Source organism: Rhododendron vialii, chromosome 7a, assembly GCF_030253575.1.
Source record: "Rhododendron vialii isolate Sample 1 chromosome 7a, ASM3025357v1".
Classification (NCBI taxonomy): Eukaryota; Viridiplantae; Streptophyta; class Magnoliopsida; order Ericales; family Ericaceae; genus Rhododendron; species Rhododendron vialii.
In genome coordinates, this window is record NC_080563.1 from 35,491,241 (window position 1) to 35,508,914 (window position 17,674).

The 17,674-nt window shown below is 39.8% G+C and overlaps 1 protein-coding gene and 1 non-coding gene across 2 annotated transcripts; both read left to right on the forward strand.

Annotated features, from left to right (window-relative positions):
• The first annotated feature begins 4,133 nt into the window (after window positions 1-4,133).
• LOC131332133 (uncharacterized) lies at window positions 4,134-11,718 on the forward strand. The gene is made up of 3 exons (XM_058366213.1): window positions 4,134-4,789; window positions 9,118-9,872; window positions 10,823-11,718. Exons 1-3 carry the CDS (start codon window positions 4,502-4,504, stop codon window positions 11,343-11,345), a joined length of 1,566 nt encoding a protein of 521 aa, XP_058222196.1. The 5' UTR covers window positions 4,134-4,501; the 3' UTR covers window positions 11,346-11,718.
• Window positions 11,719-12,922: 1,204 nt separating this feature from the next.
• TRNAK-CUU (transfer RNA lysine (anticodon CUU)) lies at window positions 12,923-12,995 on the forward strand. Its single transcript has one exon. It is a non-coding gene; the product is annotated as a tRNA-Lys (tRNA).
• The last annotated feature ends 4,679 nt before the right edge of the window (window positions 12,996-17,674 follow it).

Below are 17,674 nucleotides of genomic sequence, written 5' to 3' on the forward strand. Positions count from 1 at the left end.
AATTGTGATGAATTATTTATTGATTCTTCCCAAGTAAAAAAAATATTATTTTTACCTAAATATTTTAAAAAATAAACACTTTTTAGTAAAACAAGTTGACTTTTTTCTCCTTAAAAGTTGATATTTTTTAAAATATTTGGGTAAAAATAAAAAAAAATTAATCCAAAATAGTATGACACAAAATTAACAAACGAGGAAAAAATTTGAAAAATAATAAAAAATGAATTTTTTCTAAAAATAAAAAATATATATTAGTAGAACGGGGCCGGACTTTATGCGGTATAATTAGCTTTCGTACTGTTAGCCAAAAATACTACTAACCCAAACACCCAAAAATAATCACCACCACCACCATGTTCACCCGCCGATTCTCATTTCCGGCGCTTCTCGTTATCCTCAATCTTTCTGCTGCAACCATCGCCGTCGATGACGATGTCAAGTGCCTCCAAGGCATCAAAGGCTCGCTCGCAGACCCGCTCGGCAAGCTCGCCGCATGGACCTTCTCCACCAACACCTCCGCGGCATTCTTCTGCCAGCTCGCCGGCGTCACCTGCTGGAACGATAACAGCACCCGCGTAATCAGCCTCGAACTAAGCAACACGAGTCTCGCCGGACAAATCCCAGAGTCTCTCAAGTACTGTAATAGCCTTCAAAGCCTCTATCTCGCTAGCAGCGACCTCGTCGGTCCCATCCCTCCTGATATCTGCAACTGGCTGCCCTTCTTGGTGACTCTTCGTCTCTCCGGTAATCAACTCTCCGGTTCAATCCCTCCGGGTATAGCAAACTGCACGTTCTTGAACGTTCTCGATCTAAGCGACAACAAGTTGTCCGGAACCATTCCAGACGAGCTGGCCCGACTCCAACGACTGCAAAGGCTTTCGGTTGCGAACAACGATCTCTCCGGTATGATTCCCTCCGATTTGTCCAAGTACGAAGCCGAGAGCTTTAGTGGGAATAAAGGTCTCTGTGGGTATCAGCTCAATAATTTGTGCAAGAAAAGCACCAACACTAGAATTATCATCATTGCAGGGGTTTTGGGCGCGGTTGGGTCTCTGTTGTTGAGCTTCACATTCTATTGGTGGTTCTCGCGGCGTTCGCATCGAAAGTAGAAGATTATTATTTTTAGATAATCAGGTGTCCAAACCAGCTTACTTGCTAATGCTGGGGACCAATCTAAAATAGAAGATTGGTACTACGGATTTGTTACAAAATTCCGAATTTAGTAGCGAATCCTCTCTATGGACCAATCTAAAATAGAAGATTGGTACTACGGATTTGTTACAAAATTCCGAATTTAGTAGCGAATCCTCTCTATTTCTCCTTTCATATATATGTGTTCCATGTAAGCTCATAAAAGTGGTGAAAAAATCATATGATTCAGTAGTCTGAGTATCAATTCCATTATTGCTAGATCACGTTCATGATTCGACGAAAATGAATGAAAAACGAGATTTTTAGTTTGACGGGAATTCCAATTCCCTCTCCTCCTCTCCCCTTCTCTACGTTGATGTTCTAGATGGAAAATTTAAAAATGCCTGAAAATTTTAAGCTTATGTATAATACAATTTTGCACAAGAGTTATTGCAAGAACTAGTAAACCGAATAGAATAGAGGGGCATAATTTTCAACTTTGTTTGGAGGATTTAACACACCAAAGAAAGTAGGACAGGAAAACCATAAACTTTGTTTTTTGGCTGGAGTTGAAGTGTAGAGTCTTAAATACTCTTAATATAACATTGGGTGGCTCACGAATTAAGGCTTAAGCTTTTAGGTGGATGTGAGTTCATCCAAATTATATTGGCCTCAAATGATGTGGTGGATTTTTTGGAGTTAGTTGAAATAACTCCGAAGGAATTGGGCCGCAGCCATGGGTGGACCAATTAATGTAGCCATACAAACTCCCAACAAGTGGGTATTAGAGCCAGTGGCTGATGACAATCCACTATGGGCAAACTCTCGACGCGCATGAATTAATGGTCTTGCACAAGAACACTCATGGAGAGGAAAAAATTTAAGGTGAACCCCCGATGACGTGTGGTGGCTCGATCGATGATGATACAAGAACATCTATGAAGGTTAAGTCCTACATATCACATAAACATAATAAAGGCGGATCTTAGTATAATATTAGGTAGCTCACTACTTACAAGCTTAAGCTTTTAAGTAGGCCTGAGTTCATCCAAATTATATTTGGCTCATGCGGTGTGGTGGACTTTCTCTCCAGTTACTTTCCAAAGGATTGGTCCTTGAACAAATTGTAGGATGCAAGAGAGGTGTATGTATTACCAATGAATATCTTGGACTGCCCCTTGGAGCCAATCCAAGAAGGATACATCCTTGGCAGCCTATGATCATAGACAGAGTTAAGAAGTTGTTGAAGGCTTGGAAGAGAAGACAAGCAACCTACCTACCTATATACTACATGTCTATCTTCAAAGTAATAGTGGCAGAGGCTAAATGTATGCAAAGACAAATTTTGTGGCGAGATTCAGAGGACAAAAAGAAGCTACACCTGGTAAAATGGGAGAAGCTTAATTACAAAAGAACAAAAGATTACGGGGATTGGGAGTCAAGAAACTATAGCATAACACAGTTCTTCTAGCCAAATGGTGGAGGATGTGTGTGTGTGTGTTTTTTTTTGACCTGATACAAATATTGGATTCTGGGAATCGTTTTCCAACACATTTACGGGCGAATGTGTGGTACAAGGCTTCAAGTTCGAAGGGAACTGGAGAAGCATCAAATTACAGCATCGAAGTTGGTTGGTAGGGGAGACATTCAAATATGTTGCTTGTGTCTATCTTCGTCGCCCAAGTCAAATCTCATGATCTCCTCAATTCGTATTTCCACATGCATATCTAGATTACACGTGAGGGGGGAGTCTTAGATTCTATCTCATATCGCTCATGTAAGCCACCCAAGTTTGATTAATACTCCTTTCGTCCCATTTTGGTTGTTCATTTTTTAATTGCTTATATCTTTCAATCTATAATATTTTTCATAATTTTGAGAACTTTTGTATTGTAGAACAAATTAAGAGCTATCAAATAAGATATATATTGGATATTTTTCAAGATCTACATCGAAAGATATATGTGATAGACATAAAAGAGACAAAAAGAATAACGGATAACCAAAATGGGACGGAGTGAGTATAATTTAGAGGCTACTACATCTATTGCCAATTTCTTTGTTTATTTTTTCTCCTCGATGTACCCGTTATTGAGTTAATAATATACATATTTTTGCTGATAAAAAAAAATCTCTAAGGTTCACTTGCACTAAAGGATGTAAAATGATGAGAAAATCAAAAAAAAATTAACCTTTTTCAGTGTTCATTTACCATGATGATTGTCACAACTTCAACTTCACCACTGTATAACAAAAAAAAAAAATTTTTTTTTTCTTGCAAATTTTTTATGTCAACATAACATGGTCAAGAAAATTGAAAATAAAATTTTCTTTTCTCTAACCCCCCTTTATTTTACTTCACTCTTGTAAAAATACGGTTCTCCCATAACATTTTGTTTTTTTAAACCCACAACATACCTTATATTGTTTTTACAAAACGAAAAACTACTGTTCCTCCCTAGTTCTGAGACAAAGCTGATAACAAAAAATCGGGAGCAACTCTATGCAAAAACAAAACCAACCTGAGAAACTGTTACATGCTTGGCTAACAAATCAGCTACACCGTTAGCCTCCCGATAGCAAAAAGTGACCTGCACCGAGGATAAATTAGAAAATAGAATCTGAACCTCCTGAAGCATCCTCCTGAGCCGACCTGTTCGGACCTACTTCCTACATAAGGCATTATACACAAAGATGGAGTTAGTCTCAACAATGAGGTGAGGAAACCCGAACCAACGAGCAACCCACAATCCATCACGACCAGTCCAAAGTTCTGCCATTTTGTTGGAATTGACATGAAGAGCTCGCTCATAGCCCAAAACAAACTCACCCGTCCAATTCTCCTACATTTCTGATTTGGGTCTCTTATCTCCTCCACGTTATGGCTATTGAAAATTGAATGTAGATGGTTCTTCTTTTCAAAATCCTAGTTATGCTGGTTCTCACCAACCAAACAAAGCTTTAAGATATGATTCTTGGGTCTCGTTTTTGATTCTTGGGTCTCGTTTTTGAGTCGTCACTAGATATTAGGCACTATTAGCCTTAGGGGGAAAGTATTCCTCAGTCAAATATTGACTGTTTCCATAACCGAAACCTCAACAATTCAAAATCTAGAAACCGATACCCATTTATCACCAACCCAGATCCCCATTTGTCCAAAACCCCTGCCTCCCCTCAAATCCCACCTCTCCATGTAACCTTTCCATCTCCTCCTCCTCATCCTCCGGACTCCAATTGATCAGGACACGAGACTCGGTTGCGTGTCCCGGTTCGGTTTGATTGGATTATCTCTGCCTTCTCCGGAAAAAAACACCCGACAGAGCATGAATTAGAGGTTTTACTAGCAAACCCAGAAAAGATACTAGCCGAAATGAGACCAGAAACGGTGACTTTGATACTGGTGAACCTGGCCGGGATCATGGAGAAGGCCGACGAGTCTCTCCTCCCCGGCGTTTACAAGGAGGTCGGCGCCGCCCTCCACGCCGACCCCACCCGCCTCGGCTCCCTCACGCTCTTCCGGTCCATCGTCCAGTCATCGTGCTACCCTCTCGCCGCCTACCTCTCCGTGCACCACAACCGGGCCCACATCATCGCCTACGGTGCCTTCCTCTGGGCCGCCGCCACCTTCCTCGTCGCCTTCTCCTCCACCTACTTCCAGGTCCCCACTTGGATTCGTACTTGCCTTAAGTTTGTCTCTCTTGTGTTTCTTGAATGGTGAATTGGAGAAATCAGTTCATTTTTGATATTATGGGGGACTTTAGTTTCAAAATTGGGTAGTATTTGATTGTCTAAATTGGATAGTGTTTGATTATCTGAATTGCGTTGTAGTCCATATAATTATCTGAAATGGGTAGTGTTGGAATCAAGCCGCCTTAGGCACAGGCAGGAGGGAGATTAGTTCATATAGGCGACAGTTAGAAGGATTTTGGTTTCGTAAATTGGGTGGAATTTTTTTTTTAAACAAGTCAATTGCAATCATATCATTTCAATAAGTCCAACGGCACATACAAAGGAATCCACCTAAAATACAGAGATAGGAAAACTCATGTGCAACCCGGGATAAATATGATAGCCAAATTACATCAAAGCAGGTAAACCTAATAGCTCTCATCAAGACAAAGGCACATACAGCAGAGCAGAGCCGACACATGGAGTTCGACTGATAGAACCAGTCAACGACACAGATTAAGCAGCTACAGGGGCATAGATTCCTATCAATGTGTTAACAAATCGGCACCGTGGAGACTAGTAGTCTAAGACTAAACCCAAAAAAAAAAGGATCTGCTATCCAAAAGCCAAACGCCTGCCTGCCCGTTCATGACGCGAGAGAACACAAACGTTGACGAAAAGATGCCTGCTAGCCTTCACTGCCATGAGGAATGGATGCCACTCTGGGGCGAGGCCCCGCTGCCACAGCGGACTCTGGTCGTAGGAAAGCAAACATTGGCAAAACCGACAGCCCACGCGACCACAGTGAGCACTGGATACCACTCAGAGAACAAAACATCAAGAGTTTCGAGGGAAAAAAACTGCTCAAAAACAACACCGGGCAAGATCTAAAGCTAGAACTTCATCGGATAATCCAAAACTCGAGATTTCCAAACTTTGACACAGATCTGGGAAGGCAAGGCTGAGAAGGCGAGGTAGGGGCAGCAGAGGAGGCTGCTAAGGATGAGATGAGGTGGTAACGACGACTGATGAGACGAGGTGGCGGAGGCGAAGACCTGAGGCGGCAGGGTTGGCGAAAGGCAATGCGGCGGAGGGTGAGACGGCGGAGACGAGGTCAGGAGGCGAAGGAGGAGTCGGTGATTATTATTCAAAAAAAGGGGGAAATGAAAAAAGATCTCAAAACAGAGATGGAAAAACCTCACAGTGGAGGGAAGGAAGCCAGAAACCAGGGGTGGGGGAGCTCTCAAACCCACAAACTAGGAAAACCCTAGGGGAACTCTCAAAGTTATCACTAATGTAAATCGGTTGGGATTGGATTGTCTAAATTGGGTACTATTTGAAAGTCGGAATTCTGTAGTATGGGAAATCAGTTCATATAGGTGATAATTAGAGGGATTGTGATTTGCAATGGGTGGTATTGGATTGTCTAAATTGGGAAGGATTTGAGTATCAGAATTCAGCAATAAATTATGTGAATTCAGTTCATATAGGCGATAATTAGAGGGATTGTGATTTGTAATGGGTGGTAGGGATTGTCTAAATGGGGAAGGATTTTGAGTATCGGAATTCAGTAATAAATTAAGTGAAATCAGTTCATATAGGCGATTTTTAGAGGGATTTTGTTTTGTAAGTTGGGTAGTATTGGATTGCCGAAATTAGGGTGGTGTTTGATTGTCTGAATTGGGTAGTATTGGAGTTTTTGGTTGGAACTCAAACCGCCCAAGGCACAGGCGCGAGGGAATATGAAATGTTGAACCTTAGTTTTTCTACTTGAGCTTTTTGATGAACAGCTGGGATATAGGGATTGTTTTGGTGATAAGGTAAGCATCTTTGTTACTATGGATTGAGTTTCCATGATCATTCAATGTTAGGAGGAAGAAGAGCAGGAAAAAAACAGAGATGAATAAAGCATGAGAAAGAATAAGAATATTGACATATTGATTGCTGTCCCCCTCTGGGTTCTATTATTGATCGGTTAATGGTGGAATTATTACTTGTGCGGTGACTTGATTAGGAAACTTAAAATGGGAGAATGCATAGAGAACATAAAGGGAATGGGGGATAGATCCGACTACAGTCGGAAAATTTATAATGTCTTTTTCTTGGGCATTGTTTATGATAATGAGAAATCCTAGAAGAGAAACAATCTGGTTCCGGAGCATATTGGGCCATTAGGTGAAGCGATGCCATCTTTGACCCCATAACTGATGCTACAGGACAGGATGAAGAACAAGCTTTAGTTATTTCTCAGAAGCAGACCCTAGGCACGGCACGAGGGGATCCAGTATATTTAACTTTTATTCAAAACTGAGTTTTTCGATTCTGTTGGTTTTCACAGAAACGTTGGTAAGGTTGGTAAGCTTTTGAATGTGCAATAATGTTGCACGACTGCAAACATCTGGTGGTCCTTTTCAAGGCTCTCTTTGATTTCATATCTTCAATTTGTTTAGTAAAATACACCAAGTCTTTATAAAAGGAACTCTATGTTACATGGGCACGGTTCTCAGATTTCAGATTTGGTACTTTTGGAATCAAGGATGCTTCCTGCTAGCTTCATCAGGGTGTTGACCCTCAGAATTTCAGGACGTTTGGCATTTCAAATCAATGTTCTAAAAAGCGCTCGGCGCTAGGCGGGCGGCCGACCACCTTCAAGCTTCGAGACCTATTAATCGGCCATTAATCGCCTTTTAGCAATTAGTCGTTTTTTTTTTTTAAAAATATTCTACAACCTCCCTACCATCAATAATCACAGTTTTTCTAGTTGATGTGATATATCTTCTCTACCATCAATACTTACTAGTTACTACACATCTATCGGTCTACACGGCTACGGCCTACACCAAACAGTCCAAACCATAAATTTACAATACTACACTACTCTGCTACTCAGACTCAAGTGTTAAATTTTGTCCCAAAAAAAAAAAAAATACTACTCACTACAGAGAGAGGGGGGATCAAGAAATTAGAGAGAGAGAGAGAGAGAGAGGGATCGAGAGTTACAGCAGTCAACAATGAGGCGTAGTAGCGGTGAATGGAGATGAAAGGCATCGGCGATGGCTAGCGTCGGCGATGATCGGTGTCGGTGATGAGAGGCGATCGTCGATTTACTGGCGTCAGCAGTAGGCGATGATTGGGTTTCTTCCCAGACCCAGATCGAATGAGAGCCCTAACACAGTAATTCAAAGCCCTAAATAACCTGGTACGAGTATAACAGTTACCCCCTTCGTTTTCTAAAAATTCAGATTTACCTCGCCTAATCGCCTATTAGCCGATTAATCGCCCATGAATCGATTAATCGCCTATCGCCGCCTAGATGCCGACCAATTAAGCGGCGATTAATCGCTGCCAAAGTCCGATTAATCTTCTAGCCGCCTAATTCAACCTTTTAGCCATTAATCTCATCGGTCAGCCGAAATTTCCGATTAATCGCCCATTAATCGGCAATTAATCCCGCCTTTTAGAACACTGTTTCAAATTGTAATAAAGCAAATTTCCCTGTAAGGTGAAAGAAGAAGAGAACCTCCTTAAATGGATCACTTGCTCAAGAATACCGGGGAAGAACAGAAGACAGACCAGTACATCAAAGATGGCTTCAGCTTCAGCCTTCAGCTTGTACCTCAATTTTGTTTTCTTTTGATGAAGGGTTGTGCAGCTATAGATTTTATAGATAGAGTCTGGGACAAGCATAAAGAAAATATCTAACGAATGCTGCACAGAGCCCATGTACTACTGTGCAACTACTATCACCACACTAACGAAACGTAGTCACATATGAATGACATACACCTTGAACAAAACAATTATGAGACGATTCTCTGCTCATAGTTATTCCACATTCGTGCAGTGTCCAATTTATCCCTTCCTATCCAAATAGGAAGAAAATTAACCAGGCATGGTGCAACTAGGGTTTCTCTTGTCCCGTCTTCCAGATAGTTATTGAGCCCTAGGTAAAGGAATTGGCTCTTCTCATGTCTTCTAAAATCTCTTGAACTCCAATTCTAGACATTAGAAATGCCAAAAACTCAAGGACCTCCTTGCTTTTGATACTTAAAGGGTACTTCCAAATACTTGGGTTACTTTTTTCCTTCTAGATAGGGTGATCACTTGTTCAGTGGTCAAAAACTCAGCCTACTATCCCATAGGTTGTGGATTCGAGTCTGAGGACAACCACTCTGTGCATTAATGCTAGAAAATAGGTTTGTACCCACTTTACCCCTCCCAGCCACCGATCAATGGATACTAACTAGGCCTACTCTTTTTTTTTGACATTGTAAATGGTTGTCGTCAAACTCAATTTGTTCACGTTTTGTTGATCAGGTAGCTGTGTCCAGAGCGTTGAATGGGATTGGCCTTGCAATAGTTGCACCTGCAATTCAGTCCCTTGTAGCTGACTCAGCAGATGACAACCACCGTGGTACTGCTTTCGGATGGCTACAGCTAACCAGCAACCTTGGGGCAATTGCTGGTGGACTCCTCTCTGTGTTGATAGCTCCAATGACATTCATGGGAATTCCTGGTTGGAGAATATCCTTTCATCTTGTAGGCATAATCAGCGTCGTAGTGGGTATATTAGTTCGCCTTTTTGCCAATGATCCACACTTTCCAGATAAAAGTGGCACTAAGATTGATGACCGAAGTCCGAGAAAATCCTTCTGGTCAGAAGTGGAAGGCCTTGTTCAGGAAGCCAAATCAGTTGTGAAGATTCCATCCTTTCAGATTATTGTGGCTCAGGGTGTTACAGGTTCATTTCCGTGGTCAGCTTTGTCATTTGCTCCCATGTGGCTGGAACTGATTGGCTTCTCCCATGAGAAGACTGCATTTTTGATGGCTATGTTTGTGGTTTCTTCTTCGCTTGGGGGACTGTTTGGAGGTCGTATGGGGGACATGTTATCGAGCCATCTCCCAAATTCTGGAAGGATTATACTGTCGCAGATAAGCTCAGCATCGGCCATTCCTCTGACAGCTATACTACTACTAGCTTTACCCAACAATCCCTCCACTATGGGACCACATCTGTTGGTATTATTTGTTACAGGGTTCTGCATATCCTGGAATGCTCCTGCTACAAACAAGTAAGGACGCAATCCACCTATTGGTGTTATTTCTGTTGAATATAATCACTGTCATTGTTCACAATTTTAAACCAATGGTCCATTATTGATTATGATCATTGTCATTGATAACAATTTTAAATCAATGGTCCATTATCAGTGGTCATGTTCAGGGTGGAGCCAAAAATTCTAGGTGGCGGGGTCAAATATGTAGGGCCGTGCATCATTTGTTTTAAAATAGACCTTGGGTCAGTTTTTATTTTCTGAGGGTTCAACATGTGTAACATAAAAATAAATACTTATAACCAACTCAGTGGACTTGACCCACTTGGCAGTTTGCACGTAGTGGCTCCACCCTTGGTCATGTTGCTTATGTCCGCTGGCGCTCAGTTTTGTGTTACATGGACTCGAGTATGGTGTCATTGTGGAAGTATTGGTCTAAGGATCGGTTGAGCGAATGTCTAATTTCACATTAGCGCTGACGCGAGGACACGCTAAATTTAATCTCTCTTAAGTACTTCTTTCATCTATTTAGGGTAGAATGGTGTTCACTACACAGCTTTCTAAGCAATGATGAGAATCCTAAGCATAATCTATGGTTGACTCTTCTACCTAAAAATCTTACAGGTGCTTGTCAAACTTGACATGTTGGACACAATATCTCGTACCCTAACTCCACCCGTTCATTGTACATTTAGAAGTGTTCACATAGCATGACTGCAAGAAGCATTACCTAGTCATACTTTGTCGGTTAACTAAATCAGGTATTAAAACATGTCAGTGTTTAAGTTGTTTGAATCTCTGAGGACCAAATTACATAAAAGTGGGAAAGAACAAGGAGCTAAGTGCCAGAGGGATGTGATTGCTCAAATCTGAAAGCAGTTTCAGATGCCGTCAATCAATTATCAGGGATTGGAGTAAATATATTTTCTAGAACCATTTTGTCTATGTTAATAATATGGTGTATATAGTCCGATTTTTGCAGAGATAGTCCCAGAGAAGTCCCGAACGAGTATATATGCTTTGGATAGATCATTCGAGTCCGTACTATCATCATTTGCTCCTCCAGTGGTTGGCTTACTGGCTCAGCATGTTTATGGCTATAAGCCCATCTCTGAAGGATCTGAAGATATTGCTACGGACAGGGGGAATGCCGCTTCGCTCGCAAGGGCACTATACACAGCAATTGGAGTACCCATGGCGCTTTGTTGCTTCATCTATTCTTTTCTCTACTGCACCTACCCAAGAGACAGGGAGCGGGCCAAAATGGACGCTTTGATAGAATCAGAGATGCAAATGCTAGAGTCTGATGGTAGGCATCCAAGACAGCAGAGTTCTCAAGTTCGGCTCCCTGAATCGAAAGAGCTTTATTTGGATGAACAAAGCGTTGTTGAAATAGATTATGAAGGGGGGAGAGAGAGTCTTGATTTCGACGATGGCGATGAGAAGACGTTACTTTACCGCCAGTTGACATTTTCCAATTTCGGGAAATAGCTTCCCGGAGGAGGAAGAGCCGGCTTGACCTCTCAAAGCTTCCATCGCTATGATCTGCTCGCATCATTGGAATTCTTTCGTGAAACCTCGGTTAATACACATCACACTGGAGAATTACAGTTTGTAAAGATAACAGCAATTTCTATAGGATAGTCATGATGCTTTAGGATTCGCGCACGAACAAGAATCTATCACCCGAGTAGACGAATTGTTGTCATCAACCAGAAACAATTGAAAGCTGTTGGAATTTCTAGAGCATGTTTGGATTTTTTATTTCTAACCGCGATTTTGTATACCATATACAACCCTTCCGTTCGTTGTATACAAACATTGATATCTGTAGATCTGGAAATTTATTTACCACTTTGCTGTCCGGGGTTTTGTGATTCAGGTTGAATATGCTTAATCATGACCGCGAATCTCTTAGGTTGCGTTTGAGTTCAATTTTGTGTATGTTTCAAGAATCGATTTTTTTTGCCAATATTGTACACATGGGAGTTTAGAAGCTGTCCATAATCCCGAACTCCAAACGTCCGAGGCTTGAACCCTAGTCTCTCTTGTGGGAGGACGAGGAGATAACGGCTGGGCTACAAGCCCTTTGGGAGCTTGAAAATTACTTCGTGTTTATAGTAATATTAAAGGTTCCGTTGGTCCGGACATCCGATTATTAATATAAAAAAAAGTGTATTAATTTTTGATAACAAAAACACCATTACCAGCTCTGCCTCCAATTGTTAGGCGTCGTAGTATGGTTTTTTGAAGCTTAGTCTGGTATCCATTAATTTGAAATCCATTCATCCAAACAGCTTTAGTTGTGGGTGTTCTTCTGCAAGTTCATGTTTGAAATGAGTCTATATATATTTCATTAACATTTTAAAAATGGAGAATTGAGGAGAAAATTGTGGAGGCAAATTTTAAAAATAAATAAAAGAGAACGTAAATTGGAGTTTTTTTTTTTTTTTTTGAATAAAACACGTTATTCTGAGTCTCTAAAAAAGAGTGGGAGATGGGTTGGAGAGACAGGCGGATCCATCAAGGGATTAGGCGTGCCTTGCCCCCTAGTTTTCAAACTTCTTTTCAATTATATCCTTGAAAAATAATATTATATTTACCCTAAAGGTGTAAAGTTGTCTAACAATCTTCAAAATTTACACTTCCATGCACAGAAAATATTAATTTTTGTGCTCGTGTTTGAAATTTTTAGAAAAACGCAGAGAGTTTTTTTTTTTTTTTGTGTAGTTAAAAATGCTTAAGTTTTTGGTACAATTTGGTTATTCTGGGTGGGGAATTTTTCAAGATTATGATAGAAAAATACTATCCGACGTCAATTTTTTGAATTCACCATTAGTTAGTGATACTATAAACTCTTTAAAGCGTTGATTCCCTCACTCGTATATTAGAAGTCAATTTTATTAATATAAAATAAAATTGAACACTGAAAATTTTGAAACTTTCACTTTCTAATGCTATTGAGGATTAAAAATAAAATAAAATTCTAATGGTAATTGGTGCCAAAACAATCCATTACGGAAAGCCAGTTCTAAATAAAAAGATTGTTACTAGAAGCCCAAACAAAAGCCCGTCTAGCTCAGTTGGTAGAGCGCAAGGCTCTTAACCTTGTGGTCGTGGGTTCGAGCCCCACGGTGGGCGATTAGAAGTTCTTTTTCGTTTTTCGAACCCGTTTCTACCTGAGAGCCTGTGTGATCAATCATTATTATTGCTGTTGCTTATTTTGGTCACAATCCTTCGAAAGTCCCTTCACTCCCGCTCTCTGCTCTTAATCCACGCACCCACGAATTCCAGTTGTTTGGTGGGATTTTGAAAGGCGTTTTTCCGCACGCGCATTATGTAACTTAATTAGAAGTACCGTCACGTGGTGTCCAAATGTCTTTAATCACCACGCATATGTGTGGAGAGTCCAAACCCTTTTATCCACCGCGAATTTCCATAGAAATGCGTGATTTGCTCGGTGGATAAAGGTGTATAGACACGGCGTGACGTTGGCCCAAAATCATCCAAGTATAGATAACTTTTTCTTCTAGATTTCCCATTTGGTTGTTGGTATATTTAGTTTAGTTATTTAACTCTTCTCATCTAATGCCCACTCCCAACCCCACCCACCTTTTTTAACAAAAAAACATTTGACAACTACTTTATTAGTTGTTATTACTTCTCCCTCGTCCCACAAATAATGAGGACATTTCTTTTCCAGTACTTTTTATTTTCTGTTCTTTTTTACTAATTTTTAGAAACAAATAGAAGTAATGCAAATTTTTCAAACACCCAACCATGGGGACCAAAGGTGTGTTTGGGGTTTCACAGTAGGGTGAAATTAAAATGGGTACAATGCACGTGTCCAGTTCAAACATAGAATAAAGGCTAGTTTGGCCTAGCTTTTTTTAAAAAAAAAAATTTATATTTTTTTTTTCCATACAAATTTTCATTGGTTTGGTGTCAAATTTTTATGAATTATTAGGTCGAATCGAATAAGAAATTTTTTAAAGTAAAATAATAAGAAAAAACTTTTAGAAAGTTTCGTACTCCATCCGTCCCAGAATATTTGGGTTTTTTTTGGAATCTCAACCATTTAAGGAACATCATAATTACAAGCTACAAGTAATTTAATTTCCTAAAATACCCCTGATTTAGAATGTTTTAAAATTTGGCAGTAAGAAATTCAAAAGCAAGCTCTTGAACGTCCTGGGAAATCCATATGTATTGTAACTCATTTTGTACCTGCCACGTGTACTTGCAGTTTGAATGCTTTGTTTTTAAATGTTGATTGTGTCTTGGAAGGAAATGACAAAATAGGAAATCACCTCATTAACACCCATTAAAAAGTTAAAATGGACAAATATTTTGGGACAGCAAAAAATGGAATCATTGGCCAATAAAATGGGACGGAGGGAGTAAAATATAAATAAATAAAAAACAAAAAACAAAAAACCGCTACATTTTGATTATTTTTGTTTAAAATTTTTCCTCATAACTTTTAAGTTTGTAACTACCTCCGTCCAATTTTTTGTGTGTGTTTACTATTCCGAACCTCTCCAAAAGTTGTCTTTACTTTTCAAATAATAGTTGTTTGGATTATCTAACCTCCGCCCAAATAGTGTATAATAATAAGTAAAAAGTGCATTGATATCCGAAAAAAATGAATTGATATTTGTTTAGAATTATGTGCATATTATCCTTCGCCTAGTGGGCGGAGGTTAGCAAAACCGTTATGTTAACAAGTTAACCTGCATAATCACAAGAGGTTAGGCCAAATGGGTACTAGAAAATAACTAAAGGACTTGCTCCTTATGAGGCCGCAAGTTCAACCCTTGGAGCCACTGGAAGTTTGTTCGGTCATTAACTGTAATGCCCCCGGATTTAGTCGAGATGCACGCAAGCTAACCCAGACATCTACTTATAAGAAAACCGGCGAACCTGCATAGGTAATATTGATCTCCTTTTTTTTATTAGCAAAATTCCAAATACGGCTTTAGGGTTGTTTTCGATAGGAACATGGCTCATGGCCACTCCATACCCAATTTCGAAAAATCTTCAAAACCAGATTTACCCTAATCAGGATAGTACTATTAACGTTGTTAATGTCAGACGCCTTTAGAGGGAAATTTGATTAAGATTGATAGCAACATTGATATTTATTAATTAAAGTAAAACATTATGATGAAGATTCTTTAAACCTAGGAGCATGGCTCATGGACTTCATACCCAATAATTATTATTTTTGTTTGCTTAATTAAGGAATCTCCAATTTTTTTATTATTGGGTGTGCTCCAAGTTTTGGTTGCAGTGTATTGTGGGACACATCATTATATATACAACCCTCACGTTGTGTTGGGTCCATATATATCCTTTTCTATGCCCATTTCACCTTTTCTTACTTTCTTCATTGCAATCTTTTCTCTTTTTCTTCTTCTTTTTTTCCGCGTTACAGGTTCTTCCAGGTTAGTTTGTGCACACCTCAAACTAATCTCCGTTGGCCCTCCCACAGTCTGCAAGGTGAACGGTTAATGGCAGCCGATGGTGGCCTATATGATGTTCTTAGCGTGATCCGCAAGGTGAATGATTCTGATAATCTTTTTGGGTCTGGAAAATCCCAAAACTGGCTGGGATTGTATCTCAAGAAACTGACCACAGGTTCAGAGCCCCATACATTTCTTTATGGGTAAACTAGACCCGTACGACCATAGTCATTTGCTACACTTAAATTGATTAAGTACAAGAAGAAATCAACGAGTAATTAATCCAGACCGACAGTACTCTCTCCGCAGAAATATCAGGGCTCATAAAAATCATTGGGAGGAGAAAATATTACTCGGAAAGTGTTGAAAAAGATTGTGAGCCTATAGTCATTATGTCTGTGAACGTTTTCATACTGTTTTGATGTTTTAGTAGCTATACACGTAGTGAGTAGGATGACACGTCAGAACATGTACAATCTGGGAAAGGCCCTGCTCAGCAACTAGCCAATGAGACAATGCCCTCAGCAACCATACGGGTTGTTCGGCCGGTGTCATCACGAGCGGGCCGAGGCACTACGTCTGCTCACAGAACATTACGTATTTTCGAAGCGAGCCAAGTCAATGCAGCATGGTTCGGTTAATTCGGCCACTTGGCAACAATGATGGATCGGCCACATGGCACCGCCAGCGTGGCACCCAGCAATCGTCAGGCATGACGCCAGGATCGAAAATGTTACTATTTGTGATGTCATAAGGAGCACGAGCTAGCTTGAAAACCAAGACAAGTTACTCGCTATAAAAGTATGGTACAATACCCTGGAGAAGAGAGCTACGCCATCCTAACTTACTCTAGCACTATACTTCCCTTTTTTGAACAGGGACTTATTTATTAGCCATCAGAGTGTATATTCACTATTGATCGTCTTCGGCCAGTAGGCACTAACACTCTTCTCTATCTTGCAGAGCTAGGATTGCGAAGGAGGATTAATTTCATCCCATATCCTGGTTGAGAGATCTGAAGGAAGAGATCTAAATTGAACACCACCCGACAATAAATGAAACCAACATCTCACCAGATAGACATCAAATAACACATGAGATTATGCCGTACAAAGTAAAAGATCATATGGCAACTGGATGGTGTGCAGAAATATGATCAATATGCCAACATGCACAAGAGATATGGGAAGAATTTGCGCTTATTATCCAATTTTGGAAGTTGAGAAGTTTTGCCGAAATGCCTAAGCTATCTCCCTTCCAAGAGAATAAAGAGGCAAAAATGAAGGGAGAAGTAATTGAGAGAGATAAAAAGAAATGGTAATAAATGGTTTTTGTAGTAATTTCCAATAAAACTAAAATATTTGCTCCATTGGCTTCTATCTCACCGCAATCTATCAATTCATTCAGTTGTTATCCTGCAAAGTTAGTGCACTACGAAAAACACATGTACTTTTTGAGTTAGATGATAAAGTAATTTCGTGCATGATTTTAAATCATATTCTCCATCAATTCGAAAATTGATTATGATATTAAATTTAGTGTAAAAAAGTTTTAAGAAAATTGACGAGCCAAGCTCGTGCGAACTGGCCTAGGCTTAAGTCTGCCTCGAACTTGACGAGCCTTTACGAGCCATAGAAGTCATGTATTTATGCACGCATCTAGGTCTAGAGTTACAAACAAAAAATTTAAAATGTACTATGTAATTAAGTTCATGCATGTTAAATTATTGGAGATATACATGAAAATTGTCATTATATACATGTGCTATAGATTCGCGACCCTAATCTGAGCCGAATATTTTCAGGCTCATGGACTCATGCTTCAATCATTTATTAAACAAGTCTAAAATTGATACTCAAGTTCAGCTAATTTGGTAGACGAATCAAACTCAAATAAACTTTCATCAAGTCGAGCCTCGTACAGTTCACAAATATCCCGGTGTACTTGCAGCTCGATTCACACCAACTTTACTTTTGGAAATCAAAAAAAAAAATTTAATTCCGTTTCCCGTAACAGTAGCCAAGATGCAACTGGGGTGTAACGGATAACTTTATCCTTGTATACGTGACGTACCGTATAACGCACACGAACTACTGATTTTATACTACTCCTACTTTTGTAGGACGCAATTGCCCTTCTATATGCACCTTCTTTTAATTCATTCCTTTTTTTTTTTTTTTAAACTTCTCTTCTTAGATAAGTTTACGATTGAAGCTTTTTAAAGTATACTACGTAGTATAAGTTTACGTTTGAAGCTTTAAAGTTTTTCTTTTCTTGTAAGCCTAGAAACGAATTTCAGATTCAGGGTTTATGTGGCATGAACACAGTTTTGGTACTTACCCAAAACAAATCGTA

Bases quoted from the DNA above. Each gene is read 5' to 3' on its own strand.
- LOC131332133 (XM_058366213.1), top strand. From the start codon at position 4,502: ATGAGACCAGAAACGGTGACTTTGATACTGGTGAACCTGGCCGGGATC. The intron at 4,790-9,117 runs GTCCCCACTTGG...TTTGTTGATCAG, and splicing joins TCTCCTCCACCTACTTCCAG to GTAGCTGTGTCCAGAGCGTT. The intron at 9,873-10,822 runs GTAAGGACGCAA...TGGTGTATATAG, and splicing joins AATGCTCCTGCTACAAACAA to TCCGATTTTTGCAGAGATAG.